The sequence below is a fragment of the Narcine bancroftii genome, chromosome 1, assembly GCF_036971445.1.
Source record: "Narcine bancroftii isolate sNarBan1 chromosome 1, sNarBan1.hap1, whole genome shotgun sequence".
Classification (NCBI taxonomy): domain Eukaryota; kingdom Metazoa; phylum Chordata; class Chondrichthyes; order Torpediniformes; family Narcinidae; genus Narcine; species Narcine bancroftii.
In genome coordinates this window covers 287,100,252-287,118,588 of record NC_091469.1, presented here as the reverse complement: position 1 = coordinate 287,118,588, position 18,337 = coordinate 287,100,252, and the positions used below count along the sequence as shown (strand labels likewise).

General features: G+C 38.3%; 1 protein-coding gene across 6 annotated transcripts in view; it reads left to right on the top strand.

Annotated features, from left to right (window-relative positions):
• The window catches only part of elp4 (elongator acetyltransferase complex subunit 4), a 261,465-nt gene that overhangs the window by 230,369 nt on the left and 12,759 nt on the right, over positions 1-18,337 (top strand). For 4 of the 6 annotated variants that reach the window (XM_069902827.1, XM_069902809.1, XM_069902818.1 and 1 more), the window contains one exon: positions 938-1,143. The exons of 1 other annotated variant lie outside the window; for it this stretch is intronic. In XM_069902827.1, the coding sequence (XP_069758928.1) occupies positions 938-974 (37 nt within the window). In that variant the 3' untranslated portion in view covers positions 975-1,143. Of the gene's footprint in view, positions 1-435; positions 538-937; positions 1,144-18,337 lie in introns of those variants that run through there. One more of the 6 variants, XM_069902831.1, reaches the window with a different exon arrangement.

The window sequence follows — 18,337 nt, the reverse complement described above, 5'->3', positions numbered from 1 at the left end:
AGGCAGTCATTGTCAACCTTTTGGCTTTGGGCCGCCCTAGGACTTTGCTCAAAATTTATGGGCCCCCTTACCCGTGAAGCACTCAAGTTTTGGTTTCTTCTATTCTTCTCGCACCTGACTACATAGAAAAATATACAAAATATTTATGTTACATGAGGTGAAAAGAAAACAAGGCTTTTACTTAATAAATTCCGGCACCTGCCTACATTTTACTCATATCTTGATGAAGAGTTCAAGCCTAACATTTGAAATGTTGGTTATGTATTTTTGTCTGTTATATAAAGTACACTGTTTGACTTGCTGAGTGTCTCCTTTGACTTAAAAATGCTGTGGCCCCTGGAATGGGGGAGGGGGGGGAGAGCTCAGGCCCCCATTGAGAATGGCTAGTTTAAGACTTGTGAGCAACAAGATTTCATTGCCAAAAATGTTTTGCAGCTTTCTGCTGTGCCTCAGTCAATAACAGATTTGGTTCTTAAACTGAAAGTTCCAAGAAAGTTCCTGAGGCTTGAACATTTGAACTAAGTTGACATCAACCAAGTACTACAGGAGTGCTGCGTGGTAAGGTGATCCCTTCAGATGAATATAAAATATCCCACCAGATTATTTGAAGAGAAATGTGATTTCTCAGGAGTCAGTCAACTAATGCTCATAAACTGTGGGGCCTTAATGCATGTAAATTGACTAAAACATTTCCCCAATTAAAATCATGTCTGTTTATCCAAGGTAAATATTGGAACATCCTCAGCAAGTGAATTGCGGTGTGGAACTGCAAGTCACTTTTTATAGGAAGTGCAATCATTTTTGTAGTTTGAAATCATTTTTTTCAAAAGAAGTTAAATAACTTGATTTTTCCCTGTGATTTATAATTTTATTAATATGATTTATTTTGGCCAATAGATTTTAAATAGTCTTTTTCTTTCTTTCCCTCCTTTAACAGAGACTGCATTTGCCTCCAGACTTGTCAGACACAGTGAGCCGATCAAGCAAACAGAATGTGGCAGAATCAGCCAAACTGCTGAGCTCAGGCTGTGGTGAAATGGCCAGAGGCAAGAGGCACCTGGACTTTTAGTAACTTTTGTTTAGCCATTTCACTCTGTATTTTCATCACATGTAAGGTGTTATAAATAAAACCAATAAATATTAGAGTCTGTTTAATTACATTCAAATCTGTGAGCCTTGTAATTGGCACACATGCACGATGATGGTGAGAAGACCATGTGAAGGATTTTATGAAATATATAGTTACGTGAATCAAAATTAGACCATATAACGTTATTTTCTGTTCAGATTTCAGTTTAAAAAAAGTACAAAGAAAGATAAATTACATTTGTTGAATTAGTTGCAGGATCTTCTACTCCAGCATTTTGAATAAGCAATATACTTTTCCTTGTGCATGTAGAGAGCAAGATTGTGAGAGATATGAAAAGCTTTTATTTCATTTCAAATTCTTAAGGGACTATTTAAAATATTTCTTAAAAGTTCAAATATATTGTCAGGGCACATACATGACATCACATACAACCCTGAGATTCTTTTTTCCTGTGGGTCAGGCAGACTTTCTAATTTGCGGTAACTGGAAACTATACTCAAGAGGAAGGAAATATACAGAAATATGAATATTCAATAATAAATAACGAGAAGGCTACAAGTTTTTAAATAAGTCTTTGAATGAATCTATTGTTCTGAATCTTGTGGCACCTGCTCCTCCTTCCTGATGGCAGCAACGAGAACAGACCATGTCCTGGGTAGCGTGGATCGTTAATGGTTGCTGCTGCTCTCGGACGGCAGTGTTTCATATAGATTTTCTCAATAGTGTGGAGAGTTTTGCCTGTGATGTACTGGGCTGTGTCCACTACCTTTTGGGGGGCTTTTCACTCAGAGTGTTCCCTACCAGGCCATGATGCAGCCAGCCAGCACACTTTCCAATACACATCTGTGAAGGTTTGCCAAGGTTTTCAATGGCATATCAAGCCTCCACAAACTCCTGAGGAAGTAGAGGCTCTGACATGCTTTCTTCACAATGGCATTAATATGTTGGGTATTGGAAAGATTCTCTGAGACAGTGATTCCCCCCCACCCAGGAATTTAATTTATTTATAACTAAATTAAATATAATTAAATATACAATTAATTTATTCAGAACTGCACATCATGCAAACTTTCTGCCTGGAGAAAGCTAATTGAATTCAAACTAACAACAAATTCTACTTGTAACCTAGGCTATCAAGGTATGTGGGAACATTTCAGTTCAAAATTTAATTTAACACTAAACCAGGTAAAAAAAAAGAACTGGGACTGTTGACCTAAAGCTTTGAAAGTTGCAGAAGCCAATATTTGGGAGTCACTGAGTTCAGAGACTAGGAAGTGGGATAGAAAAGTAAGTTTGGAACAGTGCAAGGATTTGCAAGACGAGGGGCTTGGGAGAGAGGCAAGGCTGCAGAGAAGTGAAAGAAATTAATATTTCTGAAGTATTAAGAACAAAAGAATTTAAATGAAAATACTAAAATATTGCAGTTTCACCTTTAACGATGAATTTGAAGGTGAGGGACATAGACAAGCAATTGAAAATGATTTGTTAATGAAAATCTGGGCAACATAAGGTATTGTTTAGATTGGGTGTTATGTTCTATAACTGATGCAGGACACATTATCAATTGAAACAGGATTAGAAATTGGGTTGGTACACAAACTATCTGTTTGGTTTGGGATCTTAATGCATTCACTTTGAGGTGTTATCTTGTTTAATTGGTTGGTTCTTTTTCTTTATTTAACCATCCTATGTAATGCTAAGCCATAGACTTGTAAAGAGAAATAATAATTTATTAGCTTGAAGGTTGAGGATGGTTCTGGCAATTTAAGCCCCATTGTTAACCTTATTACTTTGTACTGAGAGGGTAGTTAAAAGTCAATTCCATAGGTGGGTCTGATTGAGGTGGGTGGGGAGGGTGAATATATATGAAGCTAAAAAGGGGGCTGGGGAAGAGACAGAAGCCCCTTTGCCATTGACATCCAGTTAATTGGCTGTGCAGTGTCCCGTGATAGGAAGCCCTTTGTGCCATTTCCACTGGGCCACCCTTAACTGGGACACAACTTATCCCCGGTGATCAGAGTATTCTACCTTCAACTGGAAATGGGTGACTTTCTACTGTCCCTTTTCCACTGGTTTTATCAGCACACCAGCATCGGCTGACGTTGGGGATATGAGTAGGAGTCGAGGTGGTTAATCCCTGCCGTGAAATTACATCATTTGATGTCTGCAGGCTGACAGGTTTTTTTTTCCACTGGTCCCTGACCTGTTAATTCCTGGGACATAATGCCAGTGGAAAACGGGCTAGAGAGAAGTTTTCCTTTAACAAAGAGCATTAATGAACCAGATGGTTTTTACAACAATTTAGTTCTTTGTGGTTATATAGACAATTTTACACTGCATTTAGTTAATTACATTGACCAATCTTGAGAAGCTGGATCAATAGTCTACATCTCTGGTGGCTGGACTATCCAGAGAAAGAGTAAAAAGGAACCAGCATGTTATCAGGCAGAAATTGCCAGCTTAGAAAGAGTGAGTTATCTCTATTGAATGCATATGATATTGGGTTTTGCAGGCTACGTGTTCAAATGGAAGATAGGTTTTGTTTCTCAAGTTTGTGTTGGGCTTCATTGTAAATTGTAGGAGACCACAGATGCAAAGATCAGAATAGGATACTGAATTAAAGAATCAAGCATCCAAAAGCTCAGGATCACTCCTGTGCTGCAAGCACAGGTATTCTGCAGAGCAATCACCCAATCAGCATATCATTTCTCAGCGTTGAGTACGCCTTGTAGCCAGTGAATACACTGGATTAGAAGAGATGGAAGGACTGAGTCCCTACATGATAGGAAGGTAAGAGATGAAAGGTGTTGTGAGTGCATGTGGTACCATAGAATAGGAAATGGAAGAAGAGCAGTTGAGTGAGACATAAAGGAGCAATCTCCTTAACATGCTGAAGAGGGCAGGAAGGGGGTCAATTTGCATTAGAACTGGTTCCTGGGAATATAAATCTGTCATTGGAGGAGAGAGAGAGAGTAGGCAATATTCCTATTGCTTAGAGTTGGGTGTAATTTATGACATTATTGATATGTACAAAATTCTTATGCAACTCAAGTGGGTAGATATGGGGAGGATGCTTCCCCTATCTGAGGAGACAGAAATTAGGTGTCACAATCTCAATAAAAGTAATCCATTCAGGATTGAAATAAGACTCAGAAGGAGGGATGTGAGGTTTATTTATTGAATTCAAATTAACTTTGATCTATTTCTGCACATAATAGAAATTGATAAGACCATTAGACATAGGAGCAGAAATAAGCTATTCGGCCATTGAGTCCCACTCAGCTCCATTGCCCGGCCTTCTCCCCATAACCTTTGATGCCATGGGTAATCAAGGGGATATAGTTGAACATTTTTTGAACAGCAGAGCAGGTTTGAGGAGCCAAATGCCTGCTACCACTCCTATTTCACATGTATTTTATTGTTAGTGTTGGTAAAAATAAATGATGATGAAACTGTCAGTGTTTGTAAAGAACTAAGTGATTAACTAATAATTCTTTTAATGAACAAAACCCAGAACCTTACCTCACTGTGACCTTTATATGACCTGAATCCTGCACAGACATAATTGACTCAGTGGTGCTCCAGCAAGAGCCTTGGTATCACCACCCTCTGAAAGCATCAAGGAATACACATTGAATACAGAAGTATGCCCATAATTCTAAACCAATATAAAAAAATCACAGCTCTTCTGCATGCATTATATATCAATCCAAACATTTTACCAATGTTAGTGAAATTCAATCTAATGTTACAAAATCAAAACAGTGACAAACCAAATCTCTTATCATTAAACGACTGCATAGCTTCTTGCACAGATTATTTTGTTCTTTGCAGTTAAATTATGTGAGATTCACAGATATGCCACACTCTTAAGTAGCATTTGGAGAATTGCAGAAACTTACATTTAACTTACAGTAAGTGAGTGTCCGCGGAATGTTTTTGGCTTTCATTTTAATCCTAGTGCTACTCTGGCTGATAGCAGAGCGAGTTGTGATTCATAAACATTCATAAGTAATTTATGGTCAACAAAAAAATTGCTTGCCAATGCTCATGCTTTAAATAAAAAGGGTTTTTACACAGAGATCCTGCAATACTGCCATAAAGAAGACCCGTCATTAAACTGGCTTTGGTCATTTACACTGAACCAAACAACGCCAGCATAATGCCAGGCCAATGTGTCATCTTACACAGCAAGCCGGCCAGCATTCTTGGAGGAAAAGAGGCGGAATGTGTCGGCATCTAGTGTGACATTTAAAATACATGTCAGACATTGCTTTCTGTACAATAATGGCGGTTGAACTTGACGTGCTTATGCTAGCCATGAACATTTATGCCACTCTTTGAATGCAAGCAAATTTTCTGTGCATCGTACACAACTTTTTGATGCATACAATGGCGGATTCATGTGAACAATGTGTTTGTACAATCAGGATATGTTGGAGGAGAAATTGAAGAGAAGCAAGGAGCTGTTTGAGGCAGAAAGGTGTGTGGACCTTAGATGCCATAGTCAGAGACAATTCTTTCTTGTGAGTCAATTAGCGCTGGTCTCAGATAGAATGATGTGGAGGAGAGACCACATGGGCCTGTGTTCTGGTCTAATGTCCACAAAAATTTTGATGAAGATGTGTGGCTGAGTCATTTTCTTATGTCTCAGGACACTTTTGACTTTGTATTGGAACTCATTGAGCCACATCTAAGGCACAAGACAACTGGAACTTCAGCTTAGACTCGCCATTGCTTTGTGGTGGTATGTTACCCCTTGTGAATATCAATCCATTAGTTGTATTTTTGGTGTCAGTGTCGCCATGTTTAAATGCTTTGTTGACCTGCCAAGTGGTGCATGTCTTCAGGAGACGATGGATGGATTTGCAGAATGGGAGCATCCAATGTATGCTGATGCCATCAATGGCACACAGACTCCCATCATCACTCCCACCATGAGGATGGACCAGCGTACTACAATTGCAAAGGGTGGCACTCCATTGTTCTTCAAGCTTCTGGTAAGGATCATAGCCTGAGTTATAATTATCTTTATCAATTAATGTGTTTAATATGTCAATCTATACACAGTATTTTTGATGTTTCAGCTTCACAGATGCATATGTGGGAGGGTCTGGTCGCATGCACGATGCTCGTATTTTAGCCATCTACAAAAAGCTTGAAGATCAAAGTGGGTACCTCTTCCCATGTGGAGTAAGTTTATGTACCCCATTGTACAGTAATTTATGTGCGGACCAATCAATCAATCATGTTTATTGGTCACATGTAACCATATAGGATACAATCCCAGTGAAATAGATGTATATATTTAAACTGAAGGAATGGCTGACTGAGTCTACTTCAGATGAAACTCACGACAAATCCAAGGGACAGGTTGTAAAACGGCCACTAGAAAACATTAGTGAACTGATTGTGATCTCAGAGGTTGCATAAAGGCCTTATACATCCACATTGCTCAGCCCACAGAAATCTAAAACTATAAACGGAGTGGAAATCCCCGAGCATCTAATTAGAGACCAAGATTAACCCCTCAGGAAGTGGCTGATGAAGGGGTTCACTAACCACCATGCATTCGATTAACAACAGCAAAGCTTTGATCTCGGCAAGAATGATGGTAGAAAATGCTTTCGGACATCTCAGAAGTCACTGGAGGTACCTGGCCAAGCAACTTTTGTATCAGTCGTCCTTGTTACCTGTTGTGTTCTACACAATATACTGTATGTGAAATCAACAAGGAACACTTCTTGCCAGAGTGGAACTCGATCTCCCTGAGCCTTATCAGGTTGTTTATCGGGTGCAAAAACACACAGTCACCAGGATGCAATTATGTCCATTATGTAAGATATTTAGTAAATTAGAGAATTGTAGAGGAAAGTGATTTCAACAACATATAACTATATACAACTCTGTAAATAAACAAAGCAGCAATGACCATGTGCAGAGGTGGTAAGGCACATCACAATGTGGACAACACTGTCACATCTCTCCAGGAGCTGGAGGAAGAAGGTGGTTGAAATGACTCGTATGTCTCGTCTGTGTGGTGGATGCTGTCATTCTGCTGTGGTGGCAGAAATAATACGGCATCTGGGGTGCAGGAATGTGGTGCTGTAGAGTGAAGCAGGGTGCTATGGTACAGGAGCTGCCATGAGTGCAATCATGTCCCACATAAGTGAGGCCTGATTCTGATGTCTTTAAACATGTTGCCAAACCCATTCATTTCATCTGCCCGCTCCCATCTATCGTCCTCCCATGCTGCCATCTCCACCTCCTGCACCTCTCACTTCAGCTGCTCTTCATGGGCATTTCCAATTGAAGGCGCTCCCTCTCCACATCCTCAAGGTCCGATGGCAGTAACAAATCCTTTATCTCCTTTGTCACCACCTGGGCTTTTGTAGCTTTCTGCCTTTTCTGCTGTGGCAGGCATCATAGAAAACAATAGAACATAAGTGACATTAGCGAGATGGCTCCTTGTGGGTAAACACACTCACCAAAACACTTGAATAAAATGTTAATCATGAAAAAAAATTTTTTACCTAGTCAATCATGAGGTGCAGATTCACCGTTTATATTACTGGCCTCTGTGTCAATGCTACTTGGAACTCCATTATCAGCACTACTGCTGGAGGAGGGAGACGCAGCTGGAATGGACTCAGGAAACTGGATCTTCATGTTGCTCAGAAGAACAACCGGAATTGCAGAGTGTCTTGTACCCCAAATGGAATTGCACAGATCAAAATATGACCAGTTCAAACGCCCTCAACCATTTCTGCCATTATGGCTGTTCACCTGATGGTATTTTTATCGCAAGCTCTTCAATTTGCTTGTTACCTGCGCCTTGTCCCAAGCAACGTTGTGGTCTCTAAGATATTGTGCCAGCCTTTCTGTTATCAGGCCAACCTTTACCGTCCCAGTTATATGTCGCCTTATTTCAGCCTCTCCTCGGAGGGTAAAGCTCTCCCGGTCCTCTTTGTCTCCCCAATTCGTAGAAATCGTAACAGTTACCTGCTGACTGCTGCTTTTAAATTTTTTAATTTCCTGCTGATAGGTCGCACACATAACATGTCATCAAAACATCACATTTCTTTCCCAGCCTGGTCCTGGGATGCCAGATCACTTTTTTTACACAGACATCAATTCGCCGCTGTGACTATCTCTTCTGCTGACTTAAAGGCAGGACTGGAATGACCTCCCCATTCTGCGTTCGTACCTTTTCCACAAAAGGCATAGTGTAATAAAGGTGCAATATTCTGGCATTGAAGTGGCTGTATAAAAGGGGCTTATGTTTCTGCATACATGAGGCAGAAGGCAATTTCATGTAATATTACATGTTCTGTACTATTATATGACTATGGTTCTATGTTCTAAGGGTCTTTATTCTATGGTTCTATTGGGAGAGATCTGGAGGGTTATGGAATGGGTGTAGGTCAGTGGGACTAGTGGAATGATGTTTTTGGCACTGATTAGAAGGGCCAAATGGCCTGTTTTCTGTGCTGTAGTGTTCTATGGCTCTATGAAAATAAAGGAATATTGAATCTTAGCAATCAGGCAGCGTCTATGGAAGAAATACCATTAAGTGGTTAATGCTTCAGGTTAAAGACCTTGCCCCACACTAGATTACTAGTTCAATACTTGACTACTTAATTCTCTTTTAATTACACCAGGGATCTGATCCTGGGTTAAAAGTTCTGAGCAATGCACTTTTTTTTTTTGCAGATTTATAAATTGAAATACTTTATTTCAGTATTCTTTTTTCTATCTCAATATATCCTTTATTAGCCCTTCTAAGACTGAATGGACATGACTGTCACTCAGAATCGTCTTCAGATTAGTGTGGTAGCTGTAATTGTCATTTATGTGAGAAACATAAGTCAAAACTGTCCATCATTACTTGTCATTAGTTATTTCTGAATGCCTAATAGTGCAGCCTCACTTTTTTTTTTACTTAACAAGATTTGATGTCTTCGATAAAGCTAGTGCAGGTGTTATTCCAAATGTTGTTTTAAGATTTGATTTTTATTTGAATTCAGCAGGAATTATTAAAACCAAATTCATGGGCAGTGAGAATCCTGAACGACCAAAGGAACTGCACACACTAACCATCCGAGACTCTCATAGTCATGAAACAATATATAATTGTATAGATGAAATACTTGTCCTGCATTTGTATTGTTTGTCTGTAGGTGTGTTATGTCTGGTTGTGTATGAAGCCTGTTACCGTGCTGTATGTCTAATCTTTTTAAAAATCCTAATTAATGGAATGAAGAGTGAAACTCTGTGTATTCTATAAAATGATACTGAGATTTAGCCAGATGTTATTAAACATGTTTGTGCTTCAGACCACTCCAATTTAAAAAAAAATGTTTGATCCTCTTGTATTCTGGATCTGGATAATCCTAATGCAATTTTTCTTCAGTACATAATGCTGATAAGAACTATTTGTTTTATCTAAAAAAAATATTGCTGACCTATTCTTAACATCCTTTTGTAAACATTGTTTGACTTAAGTGTGTTGTGCATATATTTTCTGCATTATATTTAGAGTTCTCCCTTAAATTGCCTCCAGCTGAGAGGATGATCCGGATGGTAGAAGTGCAAAGCATGATGACCAGAGTCTAATCATTTCTGCAGAGTTCTCATCGTTATTAAATTGGACTTCTTCTGTATTAAAGCAATTCCCCTGTACTCACATGTACATGTGCATTTAGATTTCATATCAGAATCCATTGCAAATCATTATAAATCATTCTAATTATAAATAGTTACAGAACAAGGTTCCACACAGTTCAGGGCAGCAAAGTTAGCAGAGTGGTTTCTGTAACACTGTTACAATAGCAGCGACTGGGACCGGGGTTCTAAACCTGCATTGTCTGTAAGGAGTTTGTATGCTCTCCCTGTGTCTGTGTGGGTTTCCTCTGGGTTCTCCAGCTTCCTCCCACTGCTCAAAAACGTACCAGGGTTATCGGTCATTTGCGTGTATTTGGGGCAGCACAGGGTCATGGGCCGAAAGAGCCTATACCATGCTGTATATCTAAATTTAAAATTAAAATTTAACATGCCATGGAATTTGTTGTTTTGCGGTATTGTGCATTACAGGTGCAAAGATTGCTAAAATTTACAATTCTGAAATAAGTAAATTCTGTAAATTAGTACAAAAGAAGAGAAAAAAAAATGAGTAGGGTCTTTGGGTCATTGTCCATACATAAATCTGAGGGCAGACGTGAAGAAGCTGTTCTTGTGCCACTGGGTGTTCGTCTTCAGGCTCCTATACCTCCTCTTGATTACAGCAGGGAGAAGTGGGCATGGCCTGGGTACCTGAGAGTCTTTGATGATGGAGGCTACTTTCTTGAGACACCGCTTCTTGCAGATGTCTTTAATGGAATGAAGTCTACTGCCCATGATGACACTGGTCAAGTTTACAACTCTCTGTAGCCTTTTCCTGTCGTCTACATTGGTTCCTCCACACCACACATTGATGCAACTAGTCAGAATGCTCTCCACGGTACAAGTTTTCAAGAGTCTTTAATGATATACAGGATCTCCTCAACATCCTAACGAAATATGGCCACTGGCGAGCCTTGTAGTTGCATTTGGAATTTTTCTTGACCTATTAACAAGCCCAAGCTAATTTAGAAATAAACTGCATTTGAACACAAATGACAGGCCATCCATCCCATGATTTACCACATAATCATACTTGGATTAAATTTATATTTTAAATTTATTCATACAGCACTATAACAGGCCAATTCAGCCCCATGTGTCCATTCTGCCCAATTTACACCCCATTAACCTACACCCCAGTACATTTTAAAAGGTGGGAGGAAACCAGACCCCCCTGGAGGAAACCCACACAGACATGGGAGAACATACAAACTCCTTACAGACAGCGTGGAATTCGAACCCAGGTCCAGTCCCAATCAATGGCACTGTAAAGGCATTGCACTCACTGCTATGCCAACTGTGCTGCTCTAGATAATATACTGTTTTGTTAACAAGTGGAGAAGAGCATTGAAGTTACTCTTTCTCTATTAAAAGAATGGCTCTGTACAATGAAGGCTATAGTGGATTTATATTTAAATGATGCAAAAGGAACTGAATAACAAAACCACCAGGACCAGGAAACCAATTTTGAATGTTAGCAATGAAAGGCTGCATGTTCAAAAAGGACAACCATTGTTTTAAAGCACAAACCAATATTGGATGCAAACCTGAGAATCTTGCCTATTACTATTGGTGGCATTCAGTCAGAAAATTAGTCCTGATGATTTGATAGCTAATCCAGACAGAACAAGTTGAGATAGTACACAGCATGTATTTCTTGACACAGAGGATGAGCAATGACATACGGGAGCACCTTTTAAATTGCAGGGGGATCGACCCATTAAATCGCCAACCTGGCATTTTAAGAGGGATCCCGCCCCCACAATGATGCGTCACGTACTCACCAGAAGTACTGCTGGATGTTCTGATACTGGCTGCCCAGTGACACACGCAAGTGCTGATGTCATCAGAATATGCGGGTCGACCATTTATGTTTTCAAATTGCCTGTAGACACAATAGGTAGGTTTAACTGGGTTCCCTGACTACCTCTGCCCAGTTGGGTTCCAATGGGGTTAACCGGGTCAGACCCTTTCTAACTGCCATGTAACTGGGGCTCTAACTGGGTAAATTGCTCAGTTAACCCCATTTTACACAGCAGTTTGAAAGGGCCTGGGGACTTCAAGGACAAACCAAACAGTATTGTGTTGGTATCTCCTGTTTCCATTGTCCTCAAATACCTGGGATCTAAATTCCCACCCAAAATATCACTGCCTGTCCTAATTTAAGATTCTCTCTAAAATTAAATTTGACCTAGCTCATTAACCTTTTCCTATTTGTCAATAAATGAACCTTTGTGAAGAATCCCAAGAGGTTTTGCTGAATTAAGTTTGCTGTTTAAATTGTATTCTGGAGGGTTAATTTCAAATGGAGTGATACACATATCATCTCCTCCTGATTAGTTGTTAAAAATGCTTTGGGACATCTTGGAAGGGATGGGAACAGTACTATATAAATGCGAGCCCTTTTTTCTCTCCAGTAAGAGGAGCAAGTCATTTCTAGACATAGTGTGATATTTTCTCACATACACATTCATGTTTCTGCCATGTTTAGCTCTCCTCATTAGTTGCTTGCGATATGGATAATAAGGTTAGAATAAAAGGTTGTAAGTGCCATATTATTTGCTATCCTTTTAAAATAACTATGACAATATTACAATGATATAATAGATGCAATTGCAAGGAAATGAACTGGAAAAAATACATCCAACACCTGAAGTGTTGCCTTTTTTATTGAAAGAAACCTAAATGTAGTTTGTCATATGACCTTTTGTGAAGAAAATTTAGTGAAACAAAAGATCATCTCTAGCAAAACCTAACCACCTGTCTTGGGAAAATAGTAAGATTTATTACTTGAATCCACTGTGTGCTTAATGCATTTTACAGTGCTTCCTAGCAACCAGTTCACCGGATAACACTTTTTATGTAACAATAGGCTCATCTCCTCACAAGAGCGCTTAGCATCAAAACAAGCAATTTAGGAGAGGGAGGGGGGTTGATTATTTTAAAACTTTCCATTAAATTTTACAACCATTTTATTTGTCACTGCATCGTGGACAGCCAACAACATGCCCAGCTCTGGTGAACCATTTACCCTTTCCCATAGTTCCAATTCCTTGTTTTGGCTTCACTTTCAATTTTTTTTCCTCAATCTTACCTCAAATTAAAGCTGACACACCTGATGTCTGTAGTTTTGCCACTTGGTTCAGTGTAGCTTGTACATAAGGTTGGTCAATTTACAGCAAGTTCCAGCTGGAAAAAGAGCCATTTCACATTTCTCAATTCTTCAAAGAATTGACAGAATCTTTCCTTACTTATATTACTGTGTAACACTCTCTTGGTGACTTGCCTGCACTCGTCAAATGGGATACTCGTCAACAGGGAAGGATATTTATTGACATACTTGCATATATCAAATAATAAGACAAAATTCCAGATCCACACCAACCACGTGTGCTGCAGAAATCATTTTGATACAAGGTTGCTGATATGAGAGATGTCAGGTATTAAGATTAGTATATATGTAACTAGTACAAACCAAACATATGCACCATAGGGAGATCTTGTTGTAAAGCAGCTAAGTGCTGGTTTTACACCAGCATTGCCATTTTGGAGCTCAACATTCCATCTAATGCAGTGCCTGCTCTTAATCCCACATGACTGAACATCCATTCCACAACAGAAAAGTCCTTCAAAGTGATAGGGTGAAAAGCAAGTGGGATTAAATGGCAAAAGGTGCAAGGGCATGATATTAGAAAATGAAAAGGTAAATTATTCTGCAAGTATTAAATCAGAATAGCAGACTGTCGATGAATCCAAAACCTACAAAATTCTTGATATGTATACCATCGGCAGATTCTGAATATCAGAGTATCAGAGCCAGCTCCACCAGACTGAGGAACATCTTCCTCCCATGAGCAGTGAGAATGCTGAACACCAAAGGAACTGCTCACACTAACCATCTGAGACTCTCACGTTCAAAACAATAATTATTTATTTGTTTGTATAGATAAAATACTTGTCCTGTGTGTGTATTGTTTGTCTGTATGTGTGGTATGTCCGGTTGTGTGCGTATTTTTCACTGAAGACCAGATAACACTATTTCATTATGTTATACAATCGGATGATAATAAACTTGACTTGAATCTCTCACACCTCATGATCAAGCCTGTGACCTGAGAAAGAGCTGATAAACACACTCTCCTCAACAGAGAGTAGAAAGCAAAACATATTTATCTCCTTTAGTTCACTTACTGCTGCTTTGTCTGCTAACAATGTTCATGAATGTGCCATGGGTGAGATGGCTCTGATGGTGGACAAGTCGGTGGTGTGTGAATGGTATGCTAACTAACTGTAGATGTATCTAATCATTGGATGTGAATCCTGATTAGTTAAGTTTAGTTGTGAATGAGTGATGGAAGGGCTGGGGTTGGGGGGGGGGGGGGGGAGGGTGATGTTCTTGATCCATTCCAGCTTTTGAAGATGTACCTTGATGGCATCTATGAAGTCATTAAACCTATTTATGCAGTACTTTGTCGACATCAGTGGGACTTGGCATTAACCACTCTAACAATCAAGACCCATTGCTCGGATAATATTCTTAGAGTGGTTTCATTGATCAATGCTTCATGTCAGCAACCCAATCTACCAATGGTAGTATCATTAGATGCTAAAACCGCTTTTGATAGGGTCGAATGGAATTTTTTATTTAAAGTTTTGGAGGAATATAAATTTGGACCATTATTTATTGGTTGGGTGAAGGCATTATATAATAATCTTGTAGCAAGGATGGCGACAAATGGTCAAACTTCTTCCTTTTTTAAATTAACGCGTTCAACTCATCAAGGTTGTCCTTTGTCGCCAGCCCTATTTATGTTGGTCATTGAATTGTTAGCTCAGGCTATCAGGCAGAATGAGAATATTACAGGTATAAGGATTGGACAGGATGAATATAAGATTAATTTATTTGCTGGTGATGTTTTGATATATTTAACTAATCCAGATCAATCTTTAATTTATTTGCAAAATTGTTTAGAATTTTATGATAAATTATCTGAATATAAAGTGAATTGGGATAAAAGTGAAATACTACTAATTTCTGAAGGAAATTACAATCAATCTAGACAAATTAGTAAATTTTGATGGACTGATAAAATTAAGTACTTAGGGATAATGATTGATGTAAATTTTCAATCATTGTATAATTTTAATTATGTACCATTAATGAGAAAGATTAAAGCGGATTTGATTAAATGGAAAGATTTACCTTTAACTTTAAATAGGTCGAGTAAATTGTATAAAGATGAATATTTTTCTGCAAATTCATTATTTGTTTCAATCGATTCTTTGTTCTCTTCCGAAATCCTTTTTTCAAGATTTAAATAAAGTAGTTCAAGAATTTTTATAGAAAGGAAAATTAGCAAGGGTAGTGATGCATAAATTGACCTGGAAGTATGCTTTGGAAGGTTTGCAATTACCTAATTTTTAAAATTATTATGAAACAGCTCAATTAAGATTTATTAATCATATGTTAGATATTTCGAACCCTCCTAGTTGGGTTAGGGTGGAATTGGCTGTGATATTGGAACCTTGTCCCCATCAGTTTATATTTAAATGGAATACTGTCTTACTACAGAAATATAATGTACCAATTTTGAAACATTTATTAGAAATTTGGACTAAAAGGAATTTATTAATAGAATCAAAGGGTAGTTTATCAGTTCAAACCCCAATATATCAAAATAAATTGATTCATTTTTCATTGAATATTAGAGTTTTAGAAGATTGGTGGATTAAAGGAATAAAAAGATGGCAGGATTGTTTTGAAGAAGGTGAATTTTTATCATTTAATCAGCTTAAAGAGAAATTTGGGATTTTAGAGAATTCTCTGTTTGTTTATTATCAAATTAGGGCATTAGTGAAAGATAATTTTGGAAGAGAAATTAAAATCTCTAAGTTAGCTAAATTTGAATTTATGGTTTCATATTTTTCAGATAAAGGTTTTATATCAGAGATGTATGCATTATTACAAGATACAATGGTTAAAAAAATTAGATACATCTAGGATTAAATGGTAACATGATTTAAGTTGTGAGATTAATCAGGTGGATTGGGAAAGTATGTGTTATGATGGGTTGACTAAATTAATTAATGTAAGATATAGTATGGTTAATTATAATTTTTTGCATCAGTTATATTTAACCCCTGAAAAATTGAAAAAATATGGATTTAGTAATTCAGATCTGTGTTTTAGGTGTGGATTATGTGTTGGAACATTTATACATTCTGTTTGGCTTTGTGATAAAGTTCAACCTTTCTGGTTTAAAATTAGGATTTTTCTTCAAAATTTGTTTAAAATTCAATTTCCTTTAGATCCAAAAAAATTGTGATTAGGTTATTTTACTCCGTTCGTGGACTTGGGGTTGGATAAGTTTCAGACAGCGTTTATTTGTCTAACATTGACACTTGCTCGTAAATGTATTGCCATGTCTTGGAAAGATGAAGCGGAGTTAAATGTAGTTCAATGGCATCATGAGTTGAAGTCGTGTATCTAGAACGTACAATTTACATAATAATTATGATTTATTTTGTTAAAATGTGGACACCATATATGAACAATATGAATTTAGTAATATCGTAAATTACTGAATGTTTTTGTTTATTTTTAATGCTTCCCTTTAGGGATCTGTTGTGGGAGGGCGGAGGGGATGGGTTTGTTTTACTGTTTTATTATTAGACTACTTATCCTGTAAAAGTCTGTTTATTTTTATTGAAAAAATACCAAATAAAGTTTTTTAAAAATCAAGACCCATTGCCTTTTGATAGATTCTAATGATTTTCCAAATAGTCCTTTTGGATGAGTCTTTCTTTCCACCATCTACCCCTGCTGAGTGTTACTCTCTTGAATGGCATGATTATTTTCTTTATTTGTATGAGTACAATAACAACTTTCATTGTATTGCCCACTGTAATGTTCCTTTAAGAGTTCCTTCTTGGTTTTAAGCCGAGTAGCATAGCTTCAAGTGGTGTGAATCTGTCAGGATATGAATCCCTTGCTTGGGTGTGAGCTGGCTATACATTGATATCATAGTAATTAACAGCTCTTCAACAGCATAGAAAGTGTGAGGAGCCAGAGGAAAGGATACAAAGGGACAGAGAAAGAAAAGAGAGACTTGGGGGAGAGGGTTAACAGTAATTGGAGAAATCAGTGTTCATGCCGTCTGGGTGGAGACTGCAGAGACGGAATACAAGGGGTTGCTTCTCCTATTTGCGGATGGCCTTGGTTTCGCAGTACGAGGCCATGGACAGACATGTCAGCGAGACAATGGGCTGTGAACTTCTCATGATTGCTCACTGGGAAGTCTTTGCTATTGCACTGGACAGAATGAAGGTGCCCCTTGATCTTTCCTCCAGCTTCCCACCCCTTCCCTTCCTTCTCCTCTGTCTTCTCCTCTACCACTGCTAAGCTTTTTTCTCTTCTACCATTCCACCAGTATTCACCTGTTCCCTCTGTATCCACTAGTTAGACCAGTGGTTCTCAATTTTTTTTTTTCACTCACATTTAAGTATTCCCTATGCCATCGATGCTCTGTGGTTAGTTAGTAAGGGAATGCTTAAGGTGGGATGTGGGTGAAAAGAAAAAGTTTGAAAACCACTATTTTAATTGTACTTAATTGACTTGTTATGTCCATGGTTTCATAACTCCAAAGGAAATGGGCCAATTACAATTTTTCTCAAGCTGAATATTTCAGTAACAATTGGGTCTAGAGCAGTGGTTCTCAACCTTCCCTTCCCACTCACACACCACCTTAAGAAATCCCTTACTAATCACAGAGCACTGATGGCATAGGGATTACTTAAAGTGGGAAGGGAAGGTTGAGAATTACTGCTCTAGACCCAATTGTTTCTGAAATATTTTGCTGGAGAAAATTTTTCATTGGCCCATTTCCATTGGAGATCTGAAACCGTGCTCCTCTTTCCTCCCTCCTCTCTTGTCCTCCATCCACCTTTTTATTCAGGTGTCTACCTGTTTTCTTCTTATTCCTGACAAAGACCCCAGGCCCAAAATATTGTTAAGCCTTTACTTTCTGTGGATGGTGCATTTCTCCAGCACATGTGTATTATATTTGACCCTGGCAACTGTAGATTATCTGTTAAACTTCAACCTGTAGTACTGCTTAAAGTTTATATCTTCTTATTGGAAAAAGATCTACTGGCTTTGGAGGTGGTGCAGAGGAGGTTCACCAGACTGATTCTAGGGTTTAGTTTATGAGCGGAGATTTATTCAGCTAGGTCTATTCTCGCTGAATTCATAAGAATGAGAGGGGAATAGAAATGTTTGTAAATAAAATTGTGAAAGGGATAGATAAGATAGAGGTAGTAAAGTTGTTTCCTCTGGTAGGTGAGACAAGAATTAAAAGACAACCTCAAGATTAGTGGAGTAGATTTAGGACAGTTTTCCCTATAGAATAGTAAATCTGTGGAATTGTCTGCCCAAGGAATCAGTAAATAGATTTAAGACAGGGTGAGAGAGATTTTCACATAGTAGGGGAATTAAGGGTTATGGGGAACAGGCAAATAGGGGGAGCTGAGTCCACAGCCAAATAAGCGATGATATTATTGAAAGGTGGAACAGGCTTGATGGGTCAG